Source organism: Talpa occidentalis, unplaced genomic scaffold (genome assembly GCF_014898055.3).
Source record: "Talpa occidentalis isolate TD23 unplaced genomic scaffold, MPIMG_talOcc4v2.1 talOcc4.10, whole genome shotgun sequence".
In the NCBI taxonomy this organism is placed as follows: Eukaryota; Metazoa; Chordata; class Mammalia; order Eulipotyphla; family Talpidae; genus Talpa; species Talpa occidentalis.
Genome location: NW_023600993.1, coordinates 47,575,848 through 47,587,877, shown reverse-complemented (window position 1 = coordinate 47,587,877; position 12,030 = coordinate 47,575,848). Strand labels below are relative to the sequence as shown.

The window sequence follows — 12,030 nt, the reverse complement described above, 5'->3', positions numbered from 1 at the left end:
AAACAGGCAGAACTATAATTTGATATGTGATCTAATGTCAAATTCAATCTTTTTCCTATGTATTTATGACAAATTGGTAACCTGAGGGCCAGAAATAACCTGAAGACAAAAATTTATGACAATTTTGATTAGTGGATGCTGAGTGCTGTGTGCCGAGCCCTTTACTGACTGCTTTTCATGAATTAGCTCATGCAGTCTTTCCCACAACCCTCTGTGTAGATACTGTTATCTTCGCTGTTTTGTGAATGAGGAAACTGAGGCATACAGAGGTTATTTTGCCCTAATTAGTGAAAGCCAGGATTCAGGCTCAGGCAGTCTGGTTACAGCAGTGATGTAGTCACTATTTTTTTTTTTTTTTTGAATTTTGCCTCATTGCACTTCATTATTTTTAAAAGTAATTATGACTGAGAAGTTGGGAATTCTTACATAAAAATACCTATACCACCTTCTCTTGAAACATGAGCAGTCTGGCAACCCTTAGCTTGCGTTTCTCCAGGATGCTAAGTTTTTGGCACTGAGTTCCCTGCTGCCTTCAAATTGGATGCCCCTCTTCAGTGCTCTATCCAGAGCCACCTCTTCTGTCTCTGGCAAGCACCATGGACAACCAGTTGTAACAACGTCTCAGCTGACTTCAAACCAACCATATTTTAGACTCACTAAAACCTGATATTGCCCTGATGTTCACGAGTGGGTCAGGGTGGTGCCGATCCGGGGTATAGACTTATCTGCAATTTTTCACCAGGTTTAAGCAGGAAAAGGCAGTGAGGGGATCAAGCAATTGTAGAGGTCAGGGGTACATGGAATTAATAGTTCAGTCAGGGGTATTAGGTGAATTTCTCTTCACCTCTGTTTTCCTCTGTGTGGGCTTAATTCTCTTAAATCTTTTAAACAGGTCTTGCAAAGCTGTGTTAATACGGCTGTCAACCCCAACAGCATGGGCACCTATCTGTCAGCTAAATAATTTCAGCATCATGATGTTACCTCCTGCTTGGTATTTAGAACAAAACCTCCTGACATCTGTTAGTACACTTTGGATTCTGTGTCTATTCCTATTACAGTGGCAAGAGTGATAGGATATTCTGGGTCGGCAAAGAATATAACTTGGGTCCACTGCATGAGCTCAGACTGGGTTTGAGTCCATCCCTTCCTGCACCATATGGACCTGGGATGGGGGTTGTTTTCCCAAGGAGCGTCTGAGTAGTGGTACCACAACAAGGAGTAGAAGCAGAAGAGGTCAGGGGTATGTGGCAACCTCTATATGAGTGGTGGGATTTTGGTAGAACTATCTGTTTAATAGACTCAACATGTCCTCCATCCAACATTTGGGTTACTTTCCTTCTCGGATATGTCACTGGCAGTTACTCACCAGAGAAAGATTTGAAAACAGTCTTTTATTATTCCTTACTCTGCTTTCAGTAAATCAGAAATGTCTACAGGAGAATTACTGTTGGAGAGAGAAATAACTACAGTCCCTGATTATAATGTTTTAAAGCCCCATGGAGAGTGACATTTAATAACATCAGCCTTATAAAAATTCAACCAGAATGTCAACATTGCTGTTTGTGGATGCTTTGATGGTATCATCTCTTGATTTTTTTAGTTAATAAGAAGACAAGGAGACTCACGTCTTAGAGCCTTCTTTTAAGACCCAAGTCAAATCAGACCACCCACATGATACTGTTCTGGGGATAACTGACTTAGTTTTCACAGGAACATTCTCCTCACTTTTTCCAGAAGAGGCTTGAATCTGACTCATGGTATAGCTGTCTCTGTATTCTAAATTTTTGTAAACTTTCCAGTTTGATTTGTCAGTCTATAATCTTTGCCAGAATCTATGGAAAATATTTTCAATAATTTATACAAAATGGACAGTATTTTCTCTCTCTGTGTTTTCAGCTTTGACTTTTTCCTTGCCCCCAAGAGTCATCTGAGTTATGAAACCAAATGATACTTATGGAATGAGAGTGATGCTTGGACTATTTCAGGGTCTTCTTAGTTGAAGAGACTTTAGGGTTTGTGTCATAAATTTGTTTCTTCTCTGACATTTCCAAGAATGTAACAATGCATTTTTGGGGACACGTTTTGCTCTTCTTTCTTTTCAGGTAAAGTAGGTTTATTCCATCATTTTGATGCTTTCTTTTAGGAGAACTTTCATCTAAGTAAAACAGAATAAAGACACTGGTCAGCAATTAGTAAAGGATAAGGGGTTTTTAGGATAGATGCTTGTTGAACTCTCCAAGTGAAGTATGATTGATGATTCTCCCTCTCTCTGTTTCTCCCACTCTTTGCCCTCCCTAATTAAATAGCCGATTCTGGTGACCAAGAAGAGCACACACTCCAAGAAACAACACTACTGCCTGTGAATAGTAGCACCAGTGCTGCTCCCATCACGGACCCTTCTCAGAAGTTCCCTCAATACCTACCTCTTTCTGCAGAGGATAATTTAGGTCCTCTACCTGAAAACTGGGAGATGGCCTATACCGAAAATGGAGAAGTCTATTTTATAGAGTAAGTATGTCATTATTTCTCCCTGAATCTATTCCTTCCTTTCCCCTTCCTTCTCTCTATCTAGCAGTTATAGATGTAAATTAAGTGTAAAAGGATTGACCCCATGCTGAAAATATTCTTTTACACATTTTACAAGCTTTGCACCAAAAGGCAATTAACATATCATCTGAATCATTGAGTCTGAAGAGCTCAAGGAAATATAAGGTTAGTAATTTCCCTAAAGGATTAGACATCTAAATTACAGTGTTTATAGAAATGATGGTATAATAAATATATAAAGAATATATTTAGTCATTAAAAATAGGTAAATCATTAGTTTATATTTTCTTAATTGGGTTAACAGTTTTATTTTTGTTGCATTTTTAGATTTCTTGATGTATTCTAGATAAAATTCCCTTATGCTGGTGATTTGCAAACATTTGCAAAATGTCAGGGTTTTCTTTTCATTATCTTATGTTTTTCAAAGAGCCAAAACTTAATTTCAGTGTTATCTAATTTATAAAATTTTATTTATTTATTTGTTTGTTTGTTTATTTATTTATTTATTTATACAAGCACTGGGTACAGTCAGAAGCGCGGGAGGGTGAGAGAATTCACCAGAGCCAGAGCAGGGAGCAGAGCAGGCAGAAGGACCGAAGACACTGCTGAGGGGAGCAGCAGGCGCAACAGGAGAGGTCTGTGCACCATGTGGGATCCTCCTCCGGTGGCCAGGGAGCAGCCGGGGATCGAACCAGCGCCTCAGAGGCCGCGGGCAGCTTCGCAACCCAGCACTCAACTGCTGCGCCACTGGGGAGGCCCTAATTTATCAATTTTTAATGGACTGTGTTTTAGTTAATAGCTAACTCTTTCCCTAATCCAAAGTCATAAGCCATTCATTTTTTTGCTTTATTTCACTGAAAAATTTTATAGTTTAAAATTTTGCAGTTAAACCTGTGATCCATTTTAATTTTTTTTTTTAACATGGAGAAAAGTTGAGAAAAAATAGACATAAATGTTTTTCCAAATTACATGACTTTTATGTAGTTAACCATTTAATACCTAACCTTTGCTCTAAAGGAAAAAAAAACACATTCGTTTGAAACAATTTTAGAAAATCTAAAATAATGTGATTTCCTAACCAACGTAGTCAATTTTTAAAGTGCTCTACTTTGACTTTAATATTATGATTCTGTATTAAAATTCACCATAGTGCCTCCCCTGGTGGCGCACTGGTTGAGTGCTGGGGCTGCGAGGTGCAGCCTCTGCAGTACCGGTCGGTCCCCAGCCACCAGTGAGAGTTCCATATAGCGCGCAGACCTCTCCTGCCTCCCGCTGCTCTCCTCAGCAGTGTATGAAATTTACTTTTTAACTACGACACACATTTTTCTGGGGCTTGAACACATATTTTTATTCTTGTATATATTTGCTCATATATTGGGTTGTTGGAAAAGTCATGGCATCTTTTTTCTGTGTTTCTTAGGTTTTGTTTTTTATTTTTTTTTATTTTTTACATCATTGTTCATTTTTAAACAATATTTGCTTCCCCTCACCCCTGCTAGTATAGTCCCTATAGAGTTTCCTTCACCAATGTACCGGTGCACCATCACCTCAGGCCCCTGTGCTCCTCCCTCCCTCCCTCTGATCCCTCTCCCTCCTCCTCCCCTGCATGTCTCTGATTTATAATTGTTCATTTTGCTTTGTTGTGTTTTGTACTGTTATTGTTTTTTTACACTGATGTCTTATTGGATTCCCCTATATTCCTGCTGTAAGTGAAACCATCCAATATTTTTCTTTTTCCTTTTGGCTTATTTCTTTTTTCTATGTTTTTAATGCAAAAAATGTATCATGACTTTTCTGACATACCAATATTTTATAATTTAGTATAGTAAAGGCATGGGATGAGGGACAATGACTTGGGTCTTGGTACATCAGTACCTACCTAGTAAATCTGAGATTAGTAAGTAGAATTCCTGTGTTATTTTCCAACCATCAGGGACAATCCATGTTTCAGGATTGTCAGAGTGAAAGTCCAGGTTCCCTACACATGTCTTTATGTAAAGCACAAATACTTATGAAAAACAGGATGAAGGGTGAAGGCTTTTGCTGGGAGTGAGCAAGGTATAATGTTTAAAAACTCTGAAAAGTCATGTTGCTAGCACTATTTATGTATGTACATGGGAACTTGAGTATACCTGTTTTCATTTCCATTTTCCATATCTGCTAAGCTACATGAAAATTATGAATTACACCTACTCTGTCAGATTGTGGAGGGAAATAGGTGAGATAATGCTTGCACTGGTACTGATTAATTATCATCGTTGTCAGTAGTACCATTTTCATCATCATCCTCTTTGGTTATTAAAGGGGACCTTCAACATTATAAAAAGTTTATGTCAACCATAACCATAACTCAGGATTTTGCATTTCACTTTTGTAATGAATTTCCTTTGAAGTTATGTCTATTAGTAAGGAAGATTGTGTTCAGAAAAGGAAAGTATAATAGAGGCATCCTGAGACAGAGTAATATGTGAACTCAAATTCTTTGAAAATAATGTACCAATGATTTTGCTTAAAAGTGACTTAGTAAATATGAAAAGAAGAAAGTTGGTCTGATCATTAGTGAAATACTAATCTCTGAGATATAGCTGACTCATAGGAGAATGCAGGGATTTGCTCACTTTCATTACCTAATTTAGCTTTTAACTGTTATTAGGCCAGTGTTTCATTGGCCAAATGTTTAATAGAAATGTTATCCAAAAATACAGCTTATTATGACAACTATGGGATTTGGTTTGCAGCTATCAAGTTCTATAAGCATTAAGTTATTAGACTCATGCAATTTAATTTAGCCTAAATTATATATCCTGGTAAATGGTTTTTCACTGTCCTGTATTCTGAAAAGTTTAATTTTAGAGCATTTATATTAAATAGCAAGTCAAATTTCTACAGAATCAAATCTATCTTGTTCTATGTGATTGAGTGTTTTAGTTTTACAGTTTATGAGAAATCTTAGAAATGCTAGAATTAAAAAAAAAAAAAACACTGAAAGATCAAGTATAAACTTATAGACCCTGGGAATTATATAGAAAATAAACATAAAATGATGTTGGACAGAGAGAAAAAACCAAGCAAACTACTAGGTAGCTTCCAAGGAACAAATGGTAGTGAGTACTCTGGGTTTTCCTTTTACCTCAGATATCCCAGACTTGGAGCTAGGAAACTTGTAACTCAGACACACCCACAGGTAGAAACAAACAAAAGAAGCTGTAATATAAAAGCAACCACTTTCCTGCCAAAGCATCTGGAAAGGGCCATCCTTTAAGACAGAAAGCTTTAATTTCATAACCACTGGGTCTCACCCCCTAACTTCACAGACAGTACTGTGGTTAGTCCCACCCCTACCTGCCAGGGCAAAGTGGGGAGCCTAAACCTCCATCTTCCAAAGATTGATTAGGAGGTCAAACTTCCCCTCAAAGGTGGCATCAAAAAGCCTTAGTGCAGAAATGGGGCTACGGTCCTAGCTAAAAATTAATTCTCCCTTTCCCTGTGTGGATTCAATGGAAACCATGTGTGGGGAGCCTGGACTTTCACCCTGACTTGGCTGTCTTTGATTTTTTTTAAAGATTTATTTATTTATGCATACAAGAACTGTGTACAGGCCAGAAGTGTGGGGGGTGAGAGGATTCACCACAGACAGAGTGGAGAATAAAACAGGCAGACTGACTGAAATACACTGCTGAGGGTAACAGCGGGGGAGTCAGGAGAGGTCTGCTGCGCCATATGGGTAGTTCCCTGGCTAGTTGGGTATTGAACTTGTGCTGCAGAGGCTGCAGATAGCTTCACAGTGCTGTGCTTAACCCCTTGGACCACCGGAGAGGCCCTACCTTGGCAGTCTTGAGGCTTCCTTCCTGCCCTTGTTGGGATAGTATGAGAAGAGGTTTGATAGAGAGTCAGGATTTTTGTTACCATCAGTGGTAAAGAGCCAAATTCCATTCCCACAGAGTGGGTAGAATCTAAGTTGGGGTGAGTAATGAAGCTCTTTTGGAGAGCCCATCGATGTTAGTGTCTTCAGAGTCCTAGAAGGCAGCTGGAGTTCCCAACCCCACCCAGCAATAACAAGGAACTACTCAACCCCTTTGGTGTCATGAGAAGACATAGTTATCTATATTAGGATATAAGTGGACAAAGAATCACAGCAGACCATGAAAACATAAAAAGATAATAAGAGAATGCTGCCAACAATCTAAAAATATAAACTTGACAACTGAGAGAAAATGGACCGACTCCTCAACAAGTACAGGCTATCATAACTCATTAAATATGGGACAGATAATTTAAATAGCTCTTATTATAGCTATTAAGGAAAATTAATTCATAATTTTAAAACTCTTGAAAAAGAAATATCTAGGCCTAGATAGTTTCACTGGATAATTATTCAAAGAAAGATTAACACCATTTCTGCACAGTCTTTTCTTGAAAATGAAAACACTCCTAATTGTGTTTAAGAAACTCATGTATATTGTTAGCAAAAGCAAATAAAGACAGTACAAGGAAAAAAACTGCAGAGTAATATTCTCATGAATATAAATGTAAAAATGTATTAACAATACATTAGTAAATAGTATAAAGTAGTATAGAATAATAATTATATATCATTACTAAGTGGAAATTATTCCACAGATGCAAGAATCGTTTCATCTTTGAAAAATAATCAATGTAACCATATTAATTGACTAAAGTGAAAAAAATCACACAATCATATTCCTCAGTGTAGTTAAGTATGTTTGACAAATTCAGCACTCATTCCTGATAAATATTCTCAGGAGTATAGAAATAGAGGGAAATTTTCTTGAGTTAATAAAAAGCATCTACAAAAAAACCCTATAGCTTACATTATACTCGATGATGAAAGACAAGATACTTTTCCTGCAAAATCAGAAACAAGTCAAGGATACTAGCTCTACCACACTTATTTAACATCATGTTGGAAGTTCTAGCAAGACAGGATAACAGAAAAATAAAAGTTTAAAAAGACAAAGATTATTGGAAAGGAAGGAATACAACTATTCCCTTTGGCGGAGTAGATGCTTATCTACATGGAAAATCACAAAATATAAAAATTCTAGAATGTGACCGGCAGAAATTAGAAAAGAATGCAAGTATCAATTGTAAATATACTAGCAATGAATACAGCATTCAAAATAAAATTCATTTTTACTTCTAAAAGCCCCACTTTGGTGTAAGTAACAAAACATGTAAAAGATTTTTGTGTGCAGCACAGTACAAAATGATGAAAGAAATCAAAATTCTAGGACTCCCTGGTTGCACAGGGGTTAAAATCATAGCATTATCAAGCTCTCACCACCCACTTCTGTAATAGTTTGATCCCAGGCTAGGGAGCTAACCCACACAGTGCAGCAGACCTCTCCTGTCTTGCCTACTGCTCCCCTCAGCAGTGTATCTCAGTAGACCTACCTGTTCTGCTCCCCACTCTGTCTCTGGTGAATCCTCTTACCCCTGACACCTCTGACCTACTCCAGTTCTGGTATGCATAAATAAATAAAAAGAAATATTTTTTAAAAAATCAAAGAAAATTGAAATAAATGGAGAGACACACCCTGTCCTGGGTTGAAAGCCTCAGAACTGGCATAGTAGAGATGTCCCCTCTCCCTAAATGGACATACAGGTTTAATGCATATCCTGTCAAAATTTCAGCAAGGCTTTTTGTCAGCATAGACAAGTTTTATCCTAAAAAAAAAAAAAAATACATAGAAAGGCAAAGGAATTAGAAAGGAAAGGAATTAGAACTAAAACATTTGAAAAAGAAGAATTTATTCTTCTTTTCCAAGGAAAAATAATCTGTCTACATGATAGCAAGCCTTGATATACAGCCACAGTAAAAAAAGACTGTGTGGTGTAGGTGAAGAAATAGACACATAAATCAATGGAACTCAGAAACGAACCCTCAAATGTGTCCAACTGATTTTCAACAAAAAAGTAAAATCAATTCAGTGCAGGGAAGATAGCTTTTTCAAAAAAACCATGCTGCAGCAGGTGGTTAGCCAGAGGCAAATAACTTAAACGCAACCTAAACCTTATACTTATCCAAAAACATTAATTCAGAATGAATCATCACAGGCTTAAGTGTACTACACAAAGCAGTAAAACATTTGAGAAAAAACAGAAAGTCTTTGAGATCTGGGGATAGGTAAGAAGTTCTTAGACTTGATATCAAAAACATCCTCTGTAAAGGGAATAATTAATATATTCAACATCATCAACTTGAAAAACTTTTGCAAAAGATCCTGATAAGAGATATTTGTAAAGACAAACTACAGGAAAACATGAATAGATATTTCACTGAAGAGTATATAAAGATGGCAAATAAGTATATGAAAAGGTGGACAACATCATTGACTTTTAGGGGAATGCAATTAAAACCACAATGTGATGTCATTACAAACCTCTTAGAGTGAATAAAATAAAAGATAGTGACAACACTGAATGATGGCAAAGATACAGAAACCAGATGATGTATACACTGCTTGTGGACATGCCGCTGCATGGCATTTTAGAAGTCTGGCGGTTACTAAGAAAAAGTTAAACATGCAGCTACCATACAAACCAGCAATTGCACCTTTGGCCAGAGCAGTTAAAACTTACCTCCACACAAAAACCTGTACATGAATGTTTATGGTAGATTTATTCCGAATAGTCAAAACTAGAAATGACCGAGGTGTCCTTCAGTAGTTAAGCTGTGAATGCGTCCATGGTATGCACTACTACTCAGCAATAAAAAAAAACTATGGTGATATGCCACAGTTTCAGTGAGAATTACACTCGAATACAAAATTCTAATCCCAGAATATTACCTAGTGTACGAATGTATTTATGTAATGTTTTTGATATGACAAGATTTTAGAAATGGTGAAAAGATTACTGGCTGCCAGGGATTAAAAATGGTTTGGCCAGGTAAGGTTTGGAAGGCAACCAAGTGTGGCAATTGAAGTATAACAGAAGTGACTCTTGCAGGGATGGAAATGTTCTGTATTTTGTATCAATAACAATATCCTGGTTGTGATGTTGTACTGTAGTCTTGCAAGATCTTGACATTGGTAGTATCTGGATACAAGGCGGGTGGGGTCTCCCTGTGTTCATTTTTATAACTATAATTTTTATAAGTGTATTATCTCAAAATAAAAGTGTTTTTAAAATCATACATGATCTCTCCGCCTCACCCACCCCAGTCATGCGCATTTTTATGATCTTTGTGAGAATGGTGAAGAGCATGGGGACTAGAGGTGAGACTCCTTGGGTTTGATCCACAGTGTCCTTGGGCAAATTTTATCTCACTCTGCTCAATTTTCTCACCTATAAATTGGGAGTGACCGATTTAATAGAGGATACTTCTCTCCAAGGGTTATTGTAAGGATTAAATAAATTGTAACACATTGTAAAAACAAGTTTCTGCTAGTTGTCAGTGAACAAGTAAAATGGCCATGAATGTTGCTACTATGTTATCTTCCATTTCTTTTTCCTTTTAGCATAATTGAGATAATGTGTGTATATATGTATACATTCTGTTTTTCACTTATTTTTTTCATTATTAAATTTGGATCTAAAATTAAGGGCCATAGTAAATTTTTTAAAGATTTATTTTTATTTATTTATGCATACAAGGGGTCGGCCCCCCTCGTGGTGTAGCGGGTTGAGCACAGCGCTGTGAAGCTGTCCGCAGCCTCTGCAGTGTGGGTTCAATTCCCAGCTGACCAGGGAAATTCCCACATTGTACAGCAGAGCTCTCCTGTCTCTCCCACTGCTCCCCTCAGCAGTGCTTTCAGTCCATCTGCCTGTTCTGCTCCCCACTCTGTGTCTGGTGAATCCTCTCATCCCTCCTGCACTTCTGGCCTGTACCCCAGCTATTGTATAAATAAAAACTAAATCTTAAAAAAAAAGAACTGGGGTGTAGGTCACAGGTGTGTGGGGGGGTAAGAGGATTCACCAGACACAGAAGGGGGAGCAGAACAGGCAGATCTACTGAAATACACTGCTGAGGGGAGTGGCAGGTGAGACAAGAGAGGTCTGCTGAGCCATGTGGGTAGCTTCCTGGCCGACAATGGAACTATGGACCTCAGGCCACAGCTGTGATAACTTAATAGTGCTGAATCTTTAAGCCCTGCGCTTAAAAAAAGTTACTTCTAGTAACTTTTCAATGAATTTCTAGCTATACTTCAGACTTTCAGAAAAATGTCACTTCCTAACATTCAAAAACCTTTTTTAAATTTCTGAATTTAAAAACTACTGGGGTACCCCAGAACTACTGGGGTAATGGTTTTTTGCCACTTCTGTTTAGTTTGTGTAGAGTGGACTGGGTGCTCCAGCGAACTTTGTTGCAATGTATTGATCTGCTTTGGGTCAATTCTTTCAGTTATTCTCACGACATTTCTAACATGATTGAAGGTCAGTCTTCTTGGGAATGTTCCCCTAGACTTTCGGACCATTACGGCTTGCAGCAGTGTCTGTTGAAGTGCTTCATATAGAGTTGAACTATATCCTGCAGAAGGAAGTCTGGGTATATGTTTAGCTTCTCCAAGCTTTCTCTTGGTCCAGGTTTTATTTATGGTAGGTAATTTCAGGTTGCCTTCACTATGTCTGAAGCATAATTTAGGACTCAGTGATTAATGACATGTGTTAGCAGCTTTGAGCCACTTCCCTGAATTGGGGGTAGTTTCACACTGTCATGAGGATTCTTATGTAATGTAATGAGTTTCCAAATAGCAGCCTTTTTTGTGAATTCTAGCATCTAAAATTTAAATCACAGACAAATAAAAATTGGAGTTTGCTCTTTGGCAAATGGGAATAAATAAGTCTAGACAAGGTTAGACAGTATAGACAGGGGGTCCATTTGGAGCTCATTTTTCAAAAGTAAAATTGGTATTTTAAGCTTTCTGTAATAGAATGATTATATCTTAGGTAACTAAAAAGCCTATCTAAGATTCTTCCCAAACCATTTTATAATTACAAACTCGAAGTCTCCTGGCCTGAGAGAGTTTTTTGCTGTCGAAATGCATCTTTGCTTCAGTTAAAGAGCACATATTCAAGATTGTATATTTCTTTTGTTATTGGACTTTTTGTCTTCTTTGTTTTCAAACAATTTTTTTTTTCTGGATTTCAGCCATAACACAAAAACTACATCTTGGTTAGACCCTCGGTGCCTGAACAAGCAGCAGAAGCCTCTGGAAGAATGTGAAGATGATGGTAAGGGGCCAAAAAGGTCTTGGTTTGGTGAGGTGGTGGGGAGGGCATCGTTCACACATGCAAACTATAAAAAGTTATAGCAAGATCAACCATGTTTTAACAATGAGTCTTTTAAAGGTGATCCAATTTCTAGTAAATGCACTGTGGTTTCCAAAAGCAGGAGGAAAATCAGAACTGTTAGAAAAAATCTATTTGTTTACACCTAAAGGCAGATGTATACTAATACCCCTATTATAAATTGAAGTTAGTATGCTCAGAAACTATTCAAATGGAGATACCAGCTCA

At 37.5% G+C, this 12,030-nt stretch overlaps 1 protein-coding gene across 10 annotated transcripts in view; it reads left to right on the top strand.

The window, feature by feature from the left end:
* MAGI1 (membrane associated guanylate kinase, WW and PDZ domain containing 1) overlaps positions 1–12,030 on the top strand; it is a 648,234-nt gene that overhangs the window by 544,829 nt on the left and 91,375 nt on the right. For all 10 annotated transcript variants that reach the window (XM_054695321.1, XM_054695326.1, XM_054695315.1 and 7 more), the window contains exons 5-6: positions 2,307–2,508; positions 11,663–11,745. In XM_054695321.1, coding sequence (XP_054551296.1) covers positions 2,307–2,508; positions 11,663–11,745 — 285 coding nt within the window. The remainder of the gene's footprint in view (positions 1–2,306; positions 2,509–11,662; positions 11,746–12,030) is intronic.